At 35.1% G+C, this 22,880-nt stretch overlaps 2 protein-coding genes across 2 annotated transcripts; both read right to left on the bottom strand.

The window, feature by feature from the left end:
• Window positions 1-139: 139 nt before the first annotated feature.
• On the bottom strand, window positions 140-6,390 carry LOC110705514 (glutamyl-tRNA(Gln) amidotransferase subunit C, chloroplastic/mitochondrial-like). Its single transcript, XM_021883400.1, has 7 exons — window positions 6,178-6,390; window positions 5,914-6,019; window positions 2,823-3,087; window positions 2,680-2,720; window positions 2,025-2,080; window positions 602-653; window positions 140-508 (listed from the first exon to the last, which is right to left on the bottom strand). The coding sequence occupies exons 3-7, from the start codon at window positions 3,027-3,029 to the stop codon at window positions 433-435; spliced, it is 432 nt and encodes a 143-aa protein (XP_021739092.1). The 5' UTR covers window positions 3,030-3,087; window positions 5,914-6,019; window positions 6,178-6,390; the 3' UTR covers window positions 140-432.
• Window positions 6,368-22,213, bottom strand: LOC110705513. The gene is made up of 19 exons (XM_021883399.1): window positions 21,990-22,213; window positions 21,780-21,854; window positions 20,846-20,965; window positions 20,720-20,760; window positions 17,798-18,009; window positions 15,800-17,649; window positions 14,125-14,337; window positions 13,439-14,029; window positions 13,081-13,313; window positions 12,788-12,998; window positions 12,478-12,633; window positions 11,958-12,115; window positions 11,669-11,861; window positions 10,887-11,257; window positions 10,512-10,692; window positions 9,199-9,431; window positions 8,256-8,901; window positions 7,658-7,736; window positions 6,368-7,484 (listed from the first exon to the last, which is right to left on the bottom strand). The coding sequence occupies exons 1-19, from the start codon at window positions 21,990-21,992 to the stop codon at window positions 7,228-7,230; spliced, it is 5,823 nt and encodes a 1,940-aa protein (XP_021739091.1). The 5' UTR covers window positions 21,993-22,213; the 3' UTR covers window positions 6,368-7,227.
• Between the last annotated feature and the right edge of the window lie 667 nt (window positions 22,214-22,880).

The raw sequence follows: 22,880 nt of genomic DNA on the forward strand, positions 1-22,880 counted from the left end.
AATGCACAAATCAAGCTTAGAATTTTACTTGCAACATAAGAAGTTTCACTCTTACTAATCTATATTTTAAAGTATTAATATCTTTGTTGCGTTTTGGTAAAATTAGATTTTTAATAAAATTTAATAGTATAAATTGAGATGAATCTAACTAGATAGTAATACATGAATATTTTTTAGAGTGTAATTAGTGCCGAAATCCTAATGTTACAACTTGACAATCAACTAAAAAGATGGCCTTCACATTTCACAGGAGACAGATTACAATGACTCCCAAGAGATCTGATTTTTTTATATTCAGCCATAACACAGACAGGCCACTAATGTGGCAATAACTACAAGTTGAAGCATTTTGTTCCTAGTTTAGAATATGCTCTGCCTAAGAATCATTGAACATCTTCAGAAAATTCTTGATACAAAAAAACATATCTGCTGTTACTCTTTGTTCAAAATTTTGGGCACCTTGATGTATGGTTCCTCATAACTGGGAAATGAAGCTATAATAGCTTCCCTGTACAGTAGAAACAGGAGACTTAGTTTAGATAAGAAGTTGAAATTTAAGAGCAATCAAAATGGCTATGAAAATAAAGAATTTTTTTTTTACCAATTGTCAAATGGTTGAGGGATGTCTTCACGTAAATTGTCACCATCAATTTCTGCACATATGATTACATTTTGAAGTTAGATAGGAGATTTGTACATGCCCATATCGTATCAGGGATATATATTCAATGCTTAATCATACAAAGTAGTTATCTAGAATACCATGTAATGCAACCAATATTCTCAGGTATAATAATGTAAAATTTAATTCTAGCAAATCATAACGGAATTCTACATGCCAATGACACAAACACTTCAATGATTTGGTTTTCACAAATCAGCACAGGCAAAGGTCCTAAAGGGCTACGAATTCTCCTAGTGAATCTTTCTTAAAAAGTCAGACTCAAGACGAAGAATTCAATGCTCATTGCAGAAGAGAGTAAGCAAAATCATCAATATCTACTAGAACAATGTCTGCATCACAATACACTTTAGACCTAATCAACCGTCTTTGTAATTTCATCTAAAAAACCAAGATGCTGATTGACATTTGAAGAAATTCTAGTTTCAAACTTCTAGAATGAACAGATATGCAAAAGTGAGCAAGTCTGAAACAAAGAACCAACCATACTGGCCTAGTGAATAAATTAGAAATACAGCTGAAGTTAACATAACAGCAACAGGCTCATAATGGTGCATAAATACACAACCACACTCTGCTCATCTAGGCTATAGCAACCCAAAATTTAAAAATTAGGGCAATCAAGTAAAAATATCGTAACAGAGATGTCATTTTTCCAACATATGTGGATGCGATTGTGCAACCTTAATTAGTGTCGTTATAAGAATAATGAAGTAAATCAGGATAGGAGTCCTAATTCCATGAATCAGTAAAACTAATTACAGCAAATAGGGAAAGAATGAGCGCACAAGTTCACAAGCAGGTGCATAGAGAGTATATGAGGAGAATCCTTGCAAGAAAAAAGCTCATATACTGTGTATCATGCACTTAGGAAGAGGCTATTCACAAAATTTCAGTAAAATGACCACATTGTTTCTTAGACAACTTGATAAATCAGTTTATAAGAGGGGGGCAGTAAAGAGGATTGGAGAAGAAGAGTTGGACATTAGAGCTTAGAGACAGCAGTAGTGAAGATAGGTTTGACAAAGATGATAGTACTTGACAAAAAAAAGCATGTGTATATGATAACAATGATTGAATGCAGACTTCTTTCCACATCTTATTTTTCAATAAACACTAGAAGCAAATATATCCTTGTCTTGAAAAGAATTTCCATGGATAAAAAAAAAACAAATAATTTCCATATGATTTACAAACCTATGACATTCCCAAGTCAAAATAATAATGCAGTCAGAGGAAATATTTGCAATGTTCTCTTGCAAACATAATAAAAAAATTATCTTTGATTAAGGGGTATCATATTGCAGAAGCTAGAGGGAGTTAGAAGAGTAAATACTATTACCTGAACGAATGGCTGGCTCAATACTTTCAAGATCGACATCTTGAAGTTGTCCAAACCTAATAAATAAACCAGGAAAGAAAATTCTATAAGCTAAGACGAGAGAGCACAAGAAACTAGAAAATGTTTATTACAGCCAAAGCAAATCCTTATTTTAGATCAAGGTTGTCCTTCCATAAATCATGCAATGATGCAACATACCCAATCACCAAGGTAAAAAAATTGCCTCTTAAAAACTATTTTACCACAAGACAACATCAATCCATGAATATTAAAAACCCCTAAGGGACAAAGACAAAATAAATAAATTCACAATCCTATGTCACTTGTAGATTATTTCAACGAAAAGTAATCAGTAAACGTTCCTAGGTTAACCTTCCTAACTTCAGCATATGGAACAAAAAACTACATAAATTATTTTTATCCAAATAAAAATTTCCAATTTGACTTTTGAAGGTTAAATAAACTTTCAAGTTTCAACAGTAACCCGTCACTGCAAATTCTGAAGCTAATATGGACAATTTTAGCATCACAACATGGAAGAGAGACTAATCAGCCATTACAATGTAAAAAACCCAAATTTAAATATTGAAAGCAATCAGCAATTACATAAGCTTAAACTGAACAAGTGGGTAGTAGGCAAGAGGAGAAGGTTTACCACTCAACAACTTGCTGAATTTTAGGACCAAATTCATGAACCTAAAATCAGAACACAAACAGCTTAACAAATCCCGCTCAAGCCGTGAAAAAATTGTCAAAAGAAACTGCAGAAATGAATGTGCTAGATTGTTCAACTTTTACCTCCTCGGGGGTGAGAGAGATACGAGCAGTTTCAGCCAACCGACCCACATCAGGTGGATCAAAAGAAGAAGATTTAATGGAGTAATTACGTCTTTCTCTCTTCATTATGAACAAACTGGGAATTGCAGTAATGCTTCTCGTACTACCAACTAACATGTTTGTTCCTGTTCCAAATGCAACCATTGCTCTGCAGCAGAAGCTTGCCATTTGCTTGCGCTCTTTTCTTCAACAAAGCTAGTTTGTGAATTGATGCCTCACCCACCCCCTAGGTATTATCAACGGACACAAATACAAGAACAAGAGCTAAGTAATCGGATAAAAGAGCTAACAAAACAGCATGTTATGAATAATACTAACATTTTATCACGTTGATTGAGAGTAGTACTAAGGATGGGTGACCTCCTAAGAAATCCTCATGTTGGTTCATGTAGCCGACCCCACTAATGGGATTAAGGTGTTCAAGGCAAAGAAGAAGAAGAACAAGAAGAAGAGGGACAAAGTTGTAGTCAATTAATTAAATATTAGATGCGTAAGATAATAGTTTGGATAAAACAATAAAACCAGAGTTACACATAAGGCATGCTCAATTGTTTGGTAGTAGCTAGTTGCTACAGTCAAACAATGACTCATTAATTTTCACAACTTGACTCATTAATTCGAAACTATACCAAACAAAGAATGGATAGTACCAAGTGGGATTTCCCACTAATAACATGAAATTATATTACACAAAAGTGGGAAAAAAAATGGAGCACTGCAAATTATTAGGATAGTAAAATAGGATGTTTTATGTAACAATAATACTAAACAGAGAATTACCATGAAATTACCTACACATTCTATCATTTCTTAGATGATATCACTAATTTCATAACCACCAAACCATTAAATACAACCCTAACCAAATTGATACTAACTAAAGATTCAAACCGTAGATACCCCAAATTAATTTTAAAAATCCTAATTATAGAGAATACTCAAATTTCATATGTAGAAGAGAGAAGAAAATTACCTTAGATTTCCCCAAATTGACTGACGAAAACAATTGAGCTTGAGGTGAAGCAATTTTTGTGAGGATCTAGCTTGGAATGAGTATAGAAGAAAAAAACTGATTTGGGACTTTAGGGTAGAATATTTGTTTTTTTTTTTTTTTTTTTTTTTTTTGAAATTTTGGGTAGAATCTTCCTTTCTTTTCACTTCTTCAATGGAGTAGTGGAGTAAGTTGGACTAGCGGAGTACGTTTTTTTTTTTTTTTTTTTTCAATAATTGCTTTTGGAAACTTGAAATCAATAATCAATAACTTAATATTAAAACACACGTGTCACATCCAGGTGTTATTTTTTCTTCCAAAACTCCCCTTTCCTTGTTAACTTTTTTTTTGTTGTTAATATTTGATTCTATAATACGTATGGTATGTTCAGCAAAATATAGTTGTGAAAGTAGCTGTTAGCTATGTAGATAGATTATAGTTGTCAACAAGTTGTTAGCTGTGAAGATAGATAATTTAGATACGAGTGTTCGGTAATGTAGCGGTTGACTAGTTGTGACAAACATTTTATCATGTTGAAGAATTATACTAACATTTTATCACCTCTCCCAAGTATAGAAAAAATCACGTTGATTAAAATCCCCACTCAAACTAACCCAAAACTAGAGCTACGGATTTATCAACAAGAGAGGAAAGAAATTTGCCGAAGGCAACAAAATTTAATAGTTGCAGTGTGCAATGTTGAAAAAAAAAAAGTAATAAAAAAATTAAAATCAATTCATCTTTACAAAATAAACACAAATCAGAGGCGCTCGATACCCTTTCCCTTGGAACTGAAATTTCATGCCTTCAAACTGCAAACTCAGCCAATTTTTATTTAGATGCTGAAAAATAAGAACTGAAATTTCCGCCATCAAACCCCCTCCCCATCTGTTAAAACTCAATCTCCAGTCAGCTCCAAATTTTCTACAAATTCTGATTTTGGCCTAGTGAAAGATTAAGATCAAATAATGAGAGAGAAAGCTTTGACCTGGAAGTGAGACTGCGAGTGCAGCGGATTTTAAAATCTGCTATGTCTTATTCTAGTTTGAGATAAAGGAAGAGGGAGGAATTAAAAGGAGGGAACCTACGAAACCAGGTTAATTGTATTTGGCTATCTCTAGCCTATCCAACATATACAAATACGGAGTATATTCTGAAGAAATGTTGGCCCGTCACATAGAGTGCTTAAACTAGGTAGTATAAACTAAACAATTTCTTAAGAGTGAAGATGTTGAGTACGGTGATAGTGCCCCTAGGTTGCATTGACAAGTTGATATCAATTAATGATATATACAAGATAAAAGTATAAATATCTAATGATAAATACTTAGTAAATTGTTAAAAAAATGATATCCAAACATCTAGTTTAGATGAAAAAACCAAACAAAGCATAATGAGCTTTTTTTTTTTTTTTTTTTTTTTTTTTTTTTTTTTTTTTTTTTTTTTGAAAGAAAAGTATAATGAGCTTATGTGCATAAGAAAGATAATACCAGTCCTACAAGTAATCGTTCTTATAAACCAAGAATTAGAGCTACAATAGTCTTGATTTGTAAATCGTTCTAAATTCTAATACTTGAAATCTGCAAACTAAATAAAAACCATGAAACCAAGTACAGGCAAAGTGTATATCTTACACACCATAAAACCATGGAAAAGAAGCACTATTGCACTGTAAAAAACTAAGATAAGTAGATAAGCACAAGGTCCATTAGTATGCAAGTTATGCATACCGCGGAGAAATAAACCAAGTCTTCAATTGTTTCCAATTTCAATGCAATTATACCAATGATATCCTTTGGCAACATACACCAATAATCACCCATCTAAACAACATTACAAACATATAATCAAAACACTAATCATAATTAATTACAATCAATAATTCCTAAATTGAGTATACTGATTACTGACGACTAAATTAATCGATTAACACTAGATTGTGAAATTAATATTCGATAGATTAAAACAAATAGTACCTCTAAATTGGCCAGATTATCAAATTAAAGGGTTATGAAAACCAAACTATCAAATATATGAATAGCAAAAATTGCAATATCTTACCTCAGAAGCCGTTACTTTCAATGGTGGATACTCGAGACTGAAGAGAAAGCTCAAAAGCCGCTTCAATGGAGGAAATTTTTAAAAACTTCTATATCAACTATTATTCCTGAATTAAAGAAAATGAGAAATCCAAACAAAACTATCTCAAAAGAACTTCAAACAAAAATCGATTACATTAGGGAAGTAATTAGGAATAATTAAAGTGTAAAAAGAAATTGTGAATAAAAGATAAATTCAAATACCTGAGAAGATAAATCGAAATACCTGAGAAGATAGAGGTAGTGCTAGTAATCAAGTTGGAATTTAGGGCACAGCTGATCGCCGTCTCTGTCACCGTCGCCGCCGAATTCGCCGGAAAATTGTGGTCGGAAGAATGCGTGGAAGGAGGAAGGAATTTAGTGACTGGTGATGGAGATTGAGGAATGCTCATCCACAATGCTAAGGAAATACTTTCTTTTTTTTTTTTTTTTTTTGACACAAAAGGAAATACTAGGAAGGTAAATAAAAATTTGGAAAATAAATTTTAATTAATTAGCCAATTTTCTAAATTTAGTTTAAAGAGCGAAAATAGTGGTGAAATTATAAACTGTAATAGATTTAAATTCCAAAATTCTTTTAAAACTTTTAACTGATTTTTTTTTTAAGGGTAATTCACTTATAAAGACTATTCAATGGCTACATGTAGTTGTAGATGTTATAGTGTTATACAAAATTTTACTCCAACCTATTAAAGTTAGGAGCAATCGTATCCATTGATTTGTTTATTAAGTGAAAAAGTTAAAGTAAGAATACGAAACCAAAGTTAGAAACGGTTTTGCCTGCCATAAAATTCAATAGAAAAAGTTGCCAATGCAATCGGACATGCAATCTAGGTGTAATATCACCATACTCACCATTTTCACGAAAGCACTTATTTTCTTAGTTGGTCCAAAGGAGCAAGAACCAGTAGGATAGTACTCTTAAGTAGTATTTTTTTAGTAATTTGAACAGCGAAATTGCAACCAATTTGATAATTATGTTGCACATAACCTTAAGGATTATAAAAACAAAGCAACATTTAAAATAAAATAATTAAAAAAATAAAAATAAAATCCACATACCAGTATACAACTGTGCGGCTGAGCCGACGTGTGATTTTGTCATTTTGAGATTTGATTTGCCAAATTCTAGATAGATTGTGTTCCTAGATAGACGCAAAGTAGATACTCAAAATGGAGGGATTAGATCATATACAATGTGAACGTGAAAATTGCCTTATTTCACCCAATATATATAAATAATGCACAAAAAGGCCAGTTCATCATGTCAAAAATTTCAATTTCTTTCAGGTTCTGCGTCACTATTAAGATCAAAAGTTCTCCTTTCTGAGACAGTAGTATTATTACAATGGTGTAGTTGTTGAGCTGCGGATAGAATCTTTTGGCTGTCATTTGTGTTAGGAGAAGTGTTTGTTCCCGGATTTTTACTCGCTTCAGGCAAAATGGAAGATTGCGTATCAGCTAATGGAGCAATTCCTGCAGCTTCACTGCTTCCAACATGACTTGCCACACCGTCTTTACAGCCACCAACAACTAAAGTAGCAATACAATGAAGAAACAATTGGAGAAAGAAAAGAATTTAGAAGCAGGAGGGGAACCATAAAGAAAGATGGCCTTTTACACATAGATAATACAGTATGTTGTGTAGAGACCTATTTTTCTTCTAACAATAAGGTTCATAAAATTTATCAATAAGATTTACATACCTGACTGAGGAGTTGGAACAGTTGGCAGGCTGGTGGTGGAAGCCGAGGATAAGGCATTGCTTGCTTTTTTGCTTTTAGTCTGGGATGAAAGGATAGCATTAGGTAAAATGAAATTTGAGGTGCAGAACATAATGAAAGAGATATTTGTGGCTCAGGAATTACAGCATACTAAGCATAGTTCTTTAAATTACTCAAATTATATCAATTTTTTTTTTTTTTAATATGTTTATATACAATAAGTATTTGAGCAATAGAGCTCCCATCTGAAAGAAGCTTGCATAGAAAGTTGTTGAATTAATTAGGATTAATGATGAGCACGTATTTATTTGAGCTTTGGGCTGTAAACACGAGGAGCCTGAGCTTTGTTCTTGTGTGAGCTAACTAAGGTTGTATACAACTCAAGGACATATAGCTTTCTCTTAAATTCTACTCTATATCCAATTTCATCCAGAGGAAAACTTACCAAAAACTTAAAATAAAAGGTCACAAAAGTGCATGCTAAAATACTTGACACAATAAGTTTGCTTATATGAATTATGAATGCATAATTAAAAGTAAATACATGATTGCAGAATACGGCAAAATATAGTTCATGTACCTTAACATTTTCTTCGCAGTACTTGACAACAGCAGAGATACTTGGGCATCGCCCGTGCAATAGTGTGTATGCCCACAATAAAAGTTTCCGTGGTACACTCACATCGACAATTTCAACCCCATCTGCACTGTGGTTAAACTGCCCAGTTGTGATCAGTCGAGCTGGAACCCAGAAGAGATTCAAACCAGATAGGAGAACGATCGATGAACTATCACGATAAAAGCTGTAAGTAGATCTCAGCAGAGAATTTGCCGTTTCCAGATTTTCCTCTGAAGCTTTCTTGACTACAACATGCTCAAATTTTGACAATAATGTATTCCATTTTGTTTCAAGAATTGCAACGTGAGCTGAATTTCCAAACGAAGGATACCAGAAATCTTTGGCTTGCAAATCTAGATACAAAAGCTGCTCATTGTCTGAAGCAGTTGCTTCACCACAGGCACTAGAATGTAATGGTGTGATCTTAACAAGATTGATTATAAGAGATCTGCACCAGGCAACAGAAGCATGTTTGAAAACCCCAGAGCAGCTGCTATCGTTTGACAGTTTTGGATTTCTGCAACGTTTCCGTATCTTCTCATTTAAGCCTTCAAGGACTTCAAGCTTGACATCTTTCTCCAATGAATATAGATATTGGTGGAGATAACTGCATTAAGAGCAGATAAAGAAAATAATGCATCTGCCCATTTCAGTTCAATTTCAAATTTGACTGCTAATATCGAGTACAATAAGGGGACTTAGTTTGAAAGTGAGTTCATGATAATTGATTACATAGGAGATAACATTACAGTCAAGCATATTTTTGTGATAGTCTCCATGAAAATTTTAGAATTCTGAAAATATAGCATTGAAAAGGGAAAGAAACAAGCAATAGTAGCATGTAGATATCAAAATAAACTTGCTGAAGACCAATAAAAGAAATAAGTGGTTGAATATAAATTACCCATATAATGTTCTTTCTGACAGTTCTGGGCACTTAATTTCCGTCGAGCTGCAAATATCAGGCCAAAGGCTTGCCTGCTCCATGAACAAAGTAAACATCTTCTCAAGTATCTGCTCGGGAGAGCTTTTTGCAGGAGTAGAGGCAGCAGCATCAGTTGACGACATGGATGAGATAAGAGTCTTTAAGTACCTCCCAAGAGCCACAGGAACCAGATCTTCCAAGCATAAGGAGAACTGGATCCAAATTCATACGAGTAAATATTTCAAATCAGCAATGTATTGTAGGCACAGCATTAATCTTATAGTGAATATTGGCATCAAAATCTCCATAACATAAACAACAGAGAAAAGAAGAAAACAGAAAAGATCTCTAATTTGTAAGACAAACTTCAAACCCGGCCTTTCCTTTTCCTTTTTCCAGGACTAAGGAGGAAAAGGGGCAAGAGAAAACCAACTAAATACACGAGCTATATGACTTCTACAGAAAGAACAAAGACCCTAGATTTCATAAGCCAAAAATTAAAACAAGACAAAGAAGGAAAATTAAATGAGAAGAAAGAAAGAAACTGGATATTCAAAATTCCTTCAACTTGGGTAGGAAGCATAAATATTCGTGAAATGGCAACCAAGGATAAAATGACGCCAAAGCCTAGGTGGAGGAGATGGATTCAAAGTTGCTTGTCTTCACTGTGTTTGTTGGACGCTAGTTAATGGCTGACTCTATTAAGTTTCAAAATTCTATAACTTTTCAGATCTCTGAGTTAATTTCAGCACTTACAGTTGTCAGTCCCTAGAGGAATGGATGGGATGAAAGTTGGACTCACACTTCAGAAATAAACCCTTTCAAGTATAAAGGATGGGAAATTGGCTAACTTTCATGAAATCAGCTCTAGAATGTGGTTGTGCTGTATTAGATGAATAGTCCAGCTACAATTTTGGAGCATTTTCACACCCCATGTGAGATTTTGTTAAAATATAGGAGTGAGATCTATTAATTTTATGGAGGTCAGCCTTTTCTGCTCTTATACGAGTGATTTGCAAGGGGGGGAATTTCAATATGTAGTAGCTTCTCTTCACAGAAGAAAGTAATTAAAACAATCACCCATCTGGCCCCACTCAATTGAGAATATCTCTTAAGCATATGTACTACACATTTGAAACATTGTTGGTCTTCTATGATTCTAACCCAATAACTTCTTTTGTTTCTAGTTTAGCCTAGTATTCATTATAAAATTATAAATTAATACTAGTGAGAAGGAAGAGATCATAGGCAACAGTACAACATGAGAATACTAAAAGAATTAATCTACATACCCGCTTATCAGCTCGGATAGTAACATATGCTCGATCAAGGGTGCAAAGGTCTCCAGTCTCCTCCAGGAGTTTCAAATAAAATAGCAAGTACTTCCTTATGCAAGTTATAAATTTCCTAGAACTTTCTGGCAAGTTAACTTCAAGGACCTTTTTGCTCCCAGCAACAGCAGGTGCTTTTCGTCTGATACCAAAGACAAGACAGGTAAAGCCCCTTTAAATGCTTTTACAGTCTATAGAATACCCACAAACTTTTCATGAAGTCCTAAAATAGTAAATTGGGCCACATATGCTAATATTTTTGCCCCACGGAAATGAAAGGCATCATCAAGATTAAGGAGGAAAGGTAATTTAATACAGAATGGGTGGAGTTTAAACCTTCCTTTTTTTGCAGAACTATCAATCTCCCACATGTTAATTGTAAAGGAAGAGCGTGATGACTTGAAGCAGAAAGACATCTCATCCTTTGCCTTCTGAAGATCCCCAATTCCACCTCTTTTGTAAAATCCTTGAGCAAGCATGTATCTAGCTTTGTGATAATGCTTAAGATCCCCTTCCACACAAATCTCAAGTGCAGAAAGGCAATCATTGTACAGCATGCGCCAGGGTTCATCCAATTGATGAACTTTCTCAAGGTTAGGGCCATCATGACCAGATAGGATATCCTCCTTCCTATCAATTTCTACTTTATCAAGAATATTCATTACTTTCTCTTTGGTGGTCTGATTGAAGGAATAATCTGCAAAAACCTAGATCAAATAGAGCAAAGTCAATTTGCAGAGACTTCAAAAGAAAATTCCAGAAACTGTCCAGTGAAGGCTGAAAAGACACCTGAGCCAGCAAATCGAGCTTAACAGTATTCCTTAAAGATGCCATGCAAGTGCAAAGACTTTGAGGAAACATGGCATGATAAAGTCAAGCCTTACAAAATCAAATAATCACTATATACAGAAAGTTCTAGTTTATCAGGTAAACTTTTTAAAGACTGATGATTATTTTAGGATGGAAAGAGCAAGATGGTCGCACTGCTAGCACTCTAGCAGATTAAGAAAATAGCTTCTGAATATATCCTTCTGGTAAAAACATTCCTTTCCATGCCCAAACATAGAATTGGTTGAAAAAATAAATAACAGTTCTATATAAGATAAATGAGATACCACCTTAAGATTTTCAACATTTGTCCTCTGACATGTGTGAAGTAATTTCAAGCGAGAAGCATGCATCCTATAAATCGCATCAACTGCTGATGGGTTTATAACAATAGCCTTGTCATAATATGAGAGTGATAGCTCTGGGGAACATTCCAGCTTTTGACAAATTTTCCCCAAATAAAATGCATGTGACCAATCCTGCCTAAGACCACAAATTAAAACCCATAAAACTTAGAACCAATTCCAATATTAATAAAACAGGGTATACATGATGAGGAACAAAAAGACCAGAAGGTACCTGTGTGCAAAAGCCTTCTCAAAATGTTTCTTTGCATTTTTACAAAACATCATCCAAGTTGCATCTTTACTTGGCGCAACAGATCTTTGATCATAAAATGGTACTACATTCTGAAGACCATCAAAATACACCAGTGCCAACATCTCGTGTATCTCACTCTGTAGTTTACATCGGAAGAATAGCAAAATATAAGAAAGTCAGACCTTGTAGGGTGCCAGTACCTTTAGAAAAAATTGAAAAATAAAACAAAAGAAGAAACTTCCCCCAACCCTCTCCACCCCCCCCCCCCTACACCCTCCAATTGGATTGAGCGATAATTAGTTGATACTCAAATGGAAAAATATGGGTACTACTACAATACTAGTAGCTGATAAACTCTTACACTTCAACGTCCCAACCTTTACACTTTTGTTTTGAGGCAAGAACTCAATACATCTTGGTCAATACAAGGAAGTAAGATGGTTGTCAGCTTGAGAAGCTTATCCACAAGGTCAAAGCCATGGCGAAGAAGGCATATTACCTGTTGTTCTGAAGTCTTAGCCAAAGCCAAACTCATTAATAGGCACCGTCGGCTCCTCCTCCTACTTGTCTCCACTCTTTGAGGCAATGAAGCATTCTTTCTCCATCCAGTTACATTTATATTCTTGCTCCCATCATTTAGCAATAAATCTACCTCCTGTTTCACCAAAGAGAGACTTACCTTCAATATATAGCAGAAAATACCCTCTCATTATTCTAATTTAACATTTGCTCATAGAATTAACAGGGGTTAAAAAAAACTTGTTAAAGAAGGCTTCGGTGGTTTTGACAATAAAATAGATCTGTCTTACCTCATCATAAACATTGGCAAGACGCTGCCAACTCTCAAAGCGCAAAGGATTAAACAATAAATCATACTTGGAAACATTAGCGTTCTGCTGAACATAGTCCTCCCCTTCCTTGGTGAGAACAAAGCCAGGCCATTTATCAGTAGCACTTGCTTCCTCAGACTGAGCCAAAAGATAGTACAGGTCACTATAAACCTCCATATAAGGCTCGCAGCTGTAGTCATAACATCAATAGTAACGATTTATTGAAGAAGAAAGCAAGAGAATAAATTCAAGTAGCAATGCAATTAATTTACCTTCTAACTGAAATCTTTTTCTGGTTGAGGATTCCTGTATCAAGAAATATAGCTTTGACTATTGATTCGAGAAATTCATCAGATCCTGCTACCTCTGAGAGTTTATCTTCACAGAGATTTGGATCATCTAAATATTTATCAATAGGATTTCCAGCAAGAACATCATCTGGTGGCTGAGGAAAATGTTTGCGTATGGCTCTCAGCACTCTTCGGAGCTTGAGCAGCCCTGTTTTCTGAAATGAATGATATTGCAAGTTGCAACAACAAACATAGAAAAAAGAGTTAAAGAGTAGTGATAATAAGTACGCATATGGGCTATTATTTTAAAGCATACAGAGGGATTAAGAAAGAAACTAACAGTTGAAGCCTTCGCATATGGCAGTATATATTTGAACACATCAGCACACTGCTCTTTGGACTGATAGTCTGCCTGACTAGTGTTTCTATGCACCGCCAAATCATCCTCAAAGCCTGATTCAGAACGGAGATTTAGACCATAAAGACAGAAAAAGCACTGATTCAAGGCATTATCAATTGCTGATTCAAGTTCTTCTTTTTCATCTTCAGAAAGTTCAGACCCAGAAGGAGAATCCGGCTTGCTTTGTTCTTCCCCATTGCTCAATTTGTTGATTGGAACATCCTCTATGCCATTTCCCTGTTCGCTTTCAGCAGAGGAATAAGTATCAGGAACTATTAATTCATTAGGTCCTGTAAAGACTTCCTTAGGTGGACTAATTCCTGCACTTGGCTCATCCGCAGACATCCTTGCATCATCATGAGATCCATTGGATTCTTTGCTCAAAGAATGGTGACTAGACTTAAGTTTTATAGCCAACAAATGCTTAATAGCAAGTTTAAGAAATGTTCCATCCACCCCTTCGCCATCTTCACCAACACAACACAACCCATACTCGGCAAGCACATCATGGATTGTTAAAATTAAATCAACCTGATACAAGATGGGTAAAGAACATTGAAGAATTTGCAAAATTGCATGAACCTTAGAAAAATGATCTGGAGAAAGACTTGACACAGATTACTCACTTGAGTTTTAATGGGGATTGTCAGATCCAGGTGTTGAAGCTTGCAGAATGCAATTGCTGCATTGACAAAGAAACATTTTCGCTTCAATTCTCCATGATCTGGACTCGAGACGCCAGAAGGTTTCTTGCAAAAGCTCATTCTTGCAATGTTGCACATCAGTGCCAACAACAAAGCCTGAATATCAGCAATACTGCTTGGGATATTGATATCCCTCTGTAACAATAAATTCAGATATGAGTAGCTGTAAAAGTAACCTTCAAAGCTAGTAGAAGCATGCACATACAAAAATGGTTGGACATTGCATAGTTAAAGCTTGCGAAAGGTAAACATCAAATTTGTCATTGGAATTTGAGGTATCTTAAGGTTTATTAGAAAAAAGTTGTCTTGTGAACCAATGCAAGCGATAATTAATTTGGTCTACGAGTATAATTCCTTTATACACAACTAATTTAGTAATAATGTGCCTGCTACCATTTGACATGCCAGGGAGAAATGAAAAAGTTTATTATTTTTGTTTTTTAGTCAACATGCACAACAAATTCAACGCCCAATGAACCACATACCCTTTCACAACAAGAAAGCAAACAAATATCTTTGAATGGTACTTATTCTAAATAAAACTCCAGGTGGTTAATTAATAAAAAGTTCAGAACAGCGTTTACGTAATTGATTGATTAAAAATTTCAGCATCACATTGTTCTATGAAAAAGTATACTGTATAGCCCAGAAGGTAACTTGCTAGAACCACACCAAACTACAAACCATCAATATCAGATTAGCTTTCCATAATATCCTTCTTCATCCATTTTATAAGTCACGGTAACCTAAATCTCTTCCCACTTGCCAATACACAAGTTGATGGTGTGTATGCATATGAGGATTTCTTAAAACTCATCCCAAAACCTAAAAGGATTAGGTTATTCTTCCTTTTTTGGTTTGGGTGTGTCGAGTGTGTGTGTGTGTGTGGGAGAAGAGGGGAAGGGGGGAGGTTGACAGGAAGAGCAAGTATACAATACTCGGTCAACAGCAGCACAAAAACTGACTTTGCAAACTATATAAATTATCTGGAAGTCTGACACCGATATCAACTCCCACCAAATGCACTTAGCTGCAAAATACTACTATGAAGTAGAAACACGTTATGTATTATAGATGGCTTCTTACAATATCTCTAATGTGAAAAGCATTTAGAAAGACCTTTTCTTGAACAGAAAATTTTAAGAATTATGATTCTGGGATGGTGTAAACTTGCCTCCAGCGCGGCAGCGCCAAAGCAACATATATATAATTTCCGAAAAAATCACTTGTTAAAAAATTCTAATGCTTGTGTAGTTGTGTTAGGACATGATGTTTTATAGAGATTTTGGACATCTTAGCACTATATACTCAGGTTCCTTCAAGATATCTGTGTTTTAGAATTGTTTTAGAATGACATAATACTCTCTTTATGCTTATATCTTTCCACAGAGGTATTTGTTACAAATTCTTTAATAATGATGTCCTCTCCAATAAATTATGCATAGATAAGGATGTAAATCAAAAGAGACCCTCTAATCTTTTGCTCCCAACAAAATTATTCCAACTTTCTTTTTTTTTTTTTTTGCTTGGTGTGACTGAACACGAAGGAAAAGTAAGGCAAAGAAATGTCAGCATTTAATAAGGATAAAGTCATTACCAGATCTCTGTGTTGATCAATAAAACTCTTCACCTGAGATGCACATTCTGAAATTGCCTTGACTTGCTCTGCAATTGAATCAAAATAGTTGTTTGATAAAGTATCTTTTGATTCTGTTCCATAAGACATTACTTTTCGAGCCGTCTTCTCACAAGATAGATCACATGAGGCTACAAAGTCTTCCATCCCAGCTGCAACCATGAGCAATTGGAGTTTGCGTTTCTGACAATTAAGGTATACCTCCACATTCAGAGGATTGACCTTTTCACAGGCTTTGATCAAAACATCTAATGCTGATAGTTCACTAGTGGTAACTCCCTCATATTTATCAGTTGCAGGTGCAACATCCACATCAACACCTTTTGTGGACAGCAAAAGTGGAGCAAGCAAGGCTATGCATTCCATATACAATTCTTTCTCAAGCATTTCAGCAACATCATTCTTCAGCAGAAACTGAACTTCTAACAGATTGATTTCATGTAGTATTTTATCAGTAGTCAACTCTTTATTAACCTTGCAGTGAGGCAATTGAACAGAAACAGGTATATCATTCAAGTTTCTGTTGTTTTCCAAAAGGGATAAAGAAGTTGAAAACTCTTCATGAGCCCTCAATCTATTACCTTCCCAGATCGACACAAGACCGCTTAACCAATAAAATCGTACCCAAAAAGAACTTTTCTCAGTCAAAATGCGTGCATGCACTGATGATTTTGGCCGTTGAGGACAGTCAAAGGAACCTTGAACACAGTCTTCTGTAGTCTCACCATCCTTAGAGCAAACTTTACCCCAATTAACACCTAAATCCACAGGCCATTCCAGAGCAACTGATTCTACAATTTTTGATAGATGGAAGGATGCCTCGTGCATAAACTCAGACATTTTAGATGATGTGGGTGAACATGATCCCAGATCATGATATAACTCAGCGAGAAAGAGACTGCATTCAGGCGTTCTATCACATCCCCAAAGCCTCGTCAATTTTTCCATCTCTAAAAATTTCATAAATGCATCACGATTTAAAGGTTCTCTTTTTGCAACCTCTTCCAAAAGCAAATGTCCCAAGTGATGAGCCCCATAATTTTTTGAAGTTTCAATCACAAAATTTTGTACATCTTGCCATTCATTCTCCAGAGAATGAATTGAAGAGTAATCCAAATCCTTAATCTGATGTCCACTTATGATGAAAGGTTGTAAAGAATGAATTACAACTTTCTCCATGTCTTTATTCCCAGAGAATTCTGCATCTTCCTTTCCTGTTTTCTGACTCCTAAGGCTTACCAAACGAGTGCTTCGTCTTTCAAATATTTGTTCTTCAGAATAATGCAATTCTTTTTTATCAGTAATATTTTCCTCTCTTGTATCACACTCACCATTTGAGATGTTTTGAGAAGAAGACGCAAAAGGCATTTCAGCATCTTCCTGCTTTGAAGGTAAGCAGATTGCTATTCTCATATTTCCAGACAAATTAGAATTTTCAACTGCTGTCTCAGAATTTGATCCATCAAGTGAATTCAAGAGTCCCAAGACAATATCCGCAAGAGCTGTCCACGAGAGTTCTTTTAACTGTAATTCAATCATCTGGTTCAACCTCTTCGGCACATTGTCCATGTCCAGATCACTGTTGGATGCTTTTCTCTTGTCAACAAATTTAAGTCTGGCATGCTCTGGTTCCAGCTTATCAATGCCTCTTGGAGCAAAAGGTATTGGTTCTGACTCTTCGATAGTTATCTTGACGTGTGAAGCTCGAGCATGCGATGGCCAATGGCGCAAAATTAATTCTGCAACAGCAAGGCTTGCAACTTCATCTCCGATAGCAATAAGCACCTCTAAAAGTTTCTCCATGCAATTCCCTGAATACACCATCAAAAAGACACAATAACGCTTCTTTCTTGAAAAAATAGAAAAGGCAGAAGTACTTGTAGAAGCAGCAAACCAGTTCAATTAATAGCATGTATCAGTAAAGAGCATCAGCTATAAAAGGGACCGAGTAGTGTTTACAATTGTTAGGACTGCAAACAAGCCCTTGCTCAAATGCCCAACGAGATATACTCAATAAACCCATGGAACAAGCCAGTGTACCCAGCTGATTCCAGACAACAGAATCTTTAGTATCAATTTCCACTGCTTGCAGATAACAGTGCAATGCACTTTCATAATGTGCAGAACCTTGTTGCAAGAAAACAGTAGCAAGGTTCTTCAGGGCCAAAAACCTGTCAGAAATGAGATTTGAAAAAAATTAATTAGAAAATGAATAAAAAAAAATAAGATTAAAAAATGAATCAATATGCATATATCTCATGGAACTGCAAAATGACTGGCCGGATGACATTAATCAGTAAATAAAAGCACTACATTGCTGCAGATATCTATTACTCAAAAAAAAAAAAATTTTAAGGTATTTTATAAAAGTGGAGGATTGTATCATCATAAAATGCTTATCTTACATTTATCACTTAATGCCTTGTTCTCCTCAGATTTTTTTTGCTTTAAAAAAATCATTAAAAAAAACGTAAATTTTCTGAACTAACTTATTTTTACGCAAAATAGAAATATATTATATTAGAGCGATTTTAAACGCTCAAGCAAAAGCAAAGCATAATGGCGCAAGTGTAGCAACCATTTCCTGCTTTGAAAGATAGGAAACATAAAAACAGATAAAAGAGCTAAAGGATAAGATAAGTTTGTAATAGCTACATAGACAAAAGACATCCTGTGTGTATCAATCTGAGTACAGGAAGCAGCTCATCAAAGAGGTTAAGCTGCAGTATGGTGCCTTGGGATCTCATTTGCATAAGCTTCAAAGACTTCAGCAGGGGGGTAGAAATAAGTCTCCTTATCTCCTTTCTTCACCACAGTGGCACAGTTCTGCCACAGTTCTGAACTTACTTTTTCTGATCTTGACTTATTTTTACAGGACTTATTTTTATTTTTGAAAAAAAACTCATTTTTGCAACAACTTTATTAATAAGTTGAGGAGAACATATCCTAAATCCATCATTATTTTGTCAAAATACAGAGTTATGCATCTCTCATCAACAGATTGAGAATAGCAGAATTACATGATGACGAGTTGACGACCACTTAATTCATATGGCTGAACGCCTGAACCTAAAAATTATTTTTGATGTATGAGCACAAGCTTAAATTCCATGAATATCAATCTTTTGCAGCATGTCTAATACTGCTTAGGATTAAAAATTAGGTACATTGAGACCTCTCTAGCTCCCAATGCCATATTTTATAACAATTACCCTGTAGTTAGCATTTCACTCTATTGACAGATAGCCTTAATCAATTACAGATTTAGCATTTCTAAGTATATTACCTATAACTCTGTCAGAGTGTCAGACATGCCGCAAGAAATTAGGGGTTGTTTTGATTCAGCATTTTCTGAATCAAGAATAATATTGCAAAGAGATGGTTCCCTTCGATTATCTTTTGATTTTACTTTATTTGCATTCTCCCTCCCCTTTATAAATAATCAGCCCCACCAAGCATTACAAACATTGATTATAATCCCCACTATGGGGTTAAGTTTCCCTTTCTGGGCAAGATAAAAAGTGAAAATCAAAATAAGAAGAAAAGCTAATCCTTGCTATCATTGCTTCCATGAAACTATAAATGACCATGTAATCATGTATAGGGGAGATGCAGTGGACAATACGTCAAATATCTCAATGTAGCCATGATATTCAAACCAACAAACCAACAATGGTCTACTGGCCAAGGTCTGAATTGTGATAGCTCACTGTATAATTAAAAAAAGCCAGTCTCAAATGCCCCCAACACAACTTCTGAGTTCTGATGCACCAGGACACCATAAATGAAGATGGGCCAAGGGGCTCAATGAAGGAATTCCATCTTGAATGCGGTCATGATGGCAACATGGTAGCAAAACCACTATTGCAAGCAATGTGGATAATTGTCCCCGCAGTCTCAATCAAATACATAGTATCAGGGGCCATAGTAGGTTCAAAAACCTTAGAATGTGGTGATGCACCCAGGAACAAACCCTAGCACTTATCTATTTAAAACTTCTTCAGGAAACCAGGGGAGGAAAGATGGTGTGAAAAACTAAGTTAGTGAAGTACACAAACGCATAAGCCACAAATCAGGTCACAAACTGTAATTCTTGCTTAATAAAGATTACCTGTTAACCACAGTGAAAAAGGATTGACACTAATGAAGGTATATTGGTAGGAGGAAGAGAGAGGTTCAGACAGACAGTCAGACATTAAGAGAGTTACATACAATTAACAGTTTTTACATTATTTTGATCTATGGGTCCAGAATATGGATCTTGTCCATACCTAGTTGAATTTTTTAGTTAGCTCCAGATCAATGAAGAAATGGGGAAATTAATTTCCAATAATTTTATACCAAACTTAAAGCCTATGCAAGAACTAAACTTATTTATATATACAGCACAAAACTTCGGGGAAAGGTGACTGCAAATTTTATAATTACTGCTGGTGTCTGGTAACTGTTAAAAAAATATGATGCTTCAAGGTCTAGAACCATAGTTGCATGGGAATGGTAAAGTCTTGCATGATTACCACAAGCACTCTTTACAAGTCACGACCTTTAGCGAAGATGGATGTATATGAGATAAACGATACAAATTTATAATATGAAATAAAGTTAATTGTAACCAACAACTGTTCAATAGAATATAAGAGGATGTGATACAGTTTATTTAAAATGTAGCTAGGTCATACAGTCAGTTTATAGTCATGAAGAAAACCGTACACACCTAGAGGAAAAGGGAAAAAAAAAAGAAGGGAAATATACGAAGGCAATGATTAGTTGATTACTCTAGGAAGATATGGATCTAAAATGAATTGGAAAATGTCCAAAGCATAAACACATTCACGCAAAGAGATATTGTGTGCAGTATATTAAGGGGTTGCAACAGCTTACTTGAGTTGTAAGAGATGGCCATCACTTGCAGTACTCTCCACCTAAAGATAAAAATGATCTCATGATTCCTCATCCAAGCTTATAAGGAAGCTATACTTAGATCAAAATATGTGAGTGAAGAATCACCTGAGTAGTAGACACCAGAGGATCTTTGACAACAGCTTCCAGATATTCACGTGCCTTTTTATAGTCTTTAGCTTGCAACTTCAAGAGTCCATCGTGATAAGTTTGCGTAAGGTGGAACTCCTGTACCGAACAGAATCATGAGAGTGAATTTTATTGGAAAAAGGATGTCTACTATGGTCAGAATTCAAGAACACAAGGAGCTAGCTTAACATAAGGAGATTTAGAATCAAAATATAACTAAGCCAGCAGGAATAACAACTATAAATCAGCACCAAATCCTTAGGTCCTCACATTAAAAACTAACAAGTTAAGGAAAATGGTATCCTCTCCCCGATCACAATTTCATTTTTTTTCTTTTGAAAACTCATTTCATCCAAAATCCTATGCGTACCAATTAATCATCAGTGAAATCCCCTCTTATAATTGAGATAACTCACATAACTAAAGTAATTAACAGCATACAACTTCAATAATCAGCCCAATGCCCTTTACAACGATATCATATCAGCACAACGCCCTTTACAATAATATCATACCAGCTTATCTTAAGTCACATTGTCAGCCAAATTAGGGTTTCATCAGAAAAGTTCCAAAATGCATCAGACCCAAAACAACCTAAACTGCCACAGGCGAAAACACGAGTCCCCCTGAACCTTACAAGAAAATCTTCACCGACAACATATGACAATTTACCAATCAACCAGATAGCTATTATAGTATCAATCACAGAACTCAGAGCAGAATTCAAATATCAAACACAAAATACAAGCAATGCCCCTCACAAATATCTCAAACATGATCAAATGAAAAAACCCAAAAATTTATACAGCATAACATATACTCGTAGAAATCAGTACAAAAGGGCGGCATAAATTTATAGAATTGAATAAGCCCATATCATAAAAAGTAATTTTAAAAACCCAGAAAAGGGTACCTGAGCTTCTTTGGTAGGAGCTAATGGTTCCCACTGGTTCTTCGAATCAGTATCATTAATGGCGGAAATTGCAAACTGCAATAAAAGGGTAATCAACAAAAACACTAAATTTCAGCAAAAAATTGATTTCAAGCCCAAATTATGATTCAGTCGATAAATTAACATGAACAAAGAATGATGACAAAAATACTAATATATGAATCAAATTACCATTGTTCCTGATGTTGTGTGATTTTAGGGTTTATAGAAATTGGAGAGCCATAGTTGGAATTTGGGGATTGCAGAATTTGTTCGTAAATTTATTTCTGGAGTGAAGAGAATTTTAGGCGCGGAATTGAGTGCGCAAAAGAGTTGAGAACTGGGAACTTGGTATTTTTGGCAACTGAAGTATTCGTCCGAAATATTACGGTGTTCGTCTTTTTTAGGAGTCGAGAAATTAGAGAAACAAAAAAAAGATAGAGTAGACTAGTGATCGAATATTATTTACCTTTAACATTATGCATTTTTATTAGAAACTTATTGCCAAAATATAATCCAATAAAGAATGTCTTTGTGTCGGTATGTGTGAAATATACGTATTAGTATATTTTGTACTACCTCCGGTCCATTTTAGTTGCAACTTTGGGGGTCATTGTGGAGGTCGAGGCAAAACTTTTAAGGGGTTGATTAAAGTAAGGGTAAGTGATTAGGGGAGTAATATGGAAGGAATTTTTGTGGTCCCATAATTTGACTTTTTGGACCACTTTAAATTTCTGATTTTTAGTGGAAATTTCCCACCAATATATTCTCGCAGCATACACACATGTGGAAAAAAAATTTCCCACTTTGTTTCCCTCCCAAATTTTCACCCAAAATTCGAAAATTTTCAATTATCCCCCAAAATTCAAATTTTTCATAATCATTCAAACAAAATGCCCCTTATAAAAGGAGGGCATCCTTTCCAAAACCCCTTATCAAAGAACTGTTTTAGGGGAATTTGGGAGGGGTTGGGGGGTAGCATAGTTAAGTTAGGTTACAGCAGAAACAATGTTTAGTTAATTCAAAATACAGGCAGCCCTATTGTAGACACCCATTTGTGTCTCCCCAAAACCAAACCCAGTT

This window comes from Chenopodium quinoa, unplaced genomic scaffold (genome assembly GCF_001683475.1).
Source record: "Chenopodium quinoa cultivar QQ74 unplaced genomic scaffold, ASM168347v1, whole genome shotgun sequence".
NCBI classification, from domain to species: Eukaryota; Viridiplantae; Streptophyta; class Magnoliopsida; order Caryophyllales; family Amaranthaceae; genus Chenopodium; species Chenopodium quinoa.

Bases quoted from the DNA above. Each gene is read 5' to 3' on its own strand.
- LOC110705514 (XM_021883400.1), bottom strand. From the start codon at position 3,029: ATGGCAAGCTTCTGCTGCAGAGCAATGGTTGCATTTGGAACAGGAACA. The intron at 2,721-2,822 runs GTAAAAGTTGAA...TTCTGATTTTAG, and splicing joins TCTCTCTCACCCCCGAGGAG to GTTCATGAATTTGGTCCTAA. The intron at 654-2,024 runs GTAATAGTATTT...TCATATGTGCAG, and splicing joins TGAGCCAGCCATTCGTTCAG to AAATTGATGGTGACAATTTA.
- LOC110705513 (XM_021883399.1), bottom strand. The intron at 11,862-11,957 runs GTACCTTCTGGT...TTGTGGTCTTAG, and splicing joins GAGAAGGCTTTTGCACACAG to GCAGGATTGGTCACATGCAT. The intron at 8,902-9,198 runs GTAATTTATATT...CTCTTAATGCAG, and splicing joins TCAGAAAGAACATTATATGG to TTATCTCCACCAATATCTAT.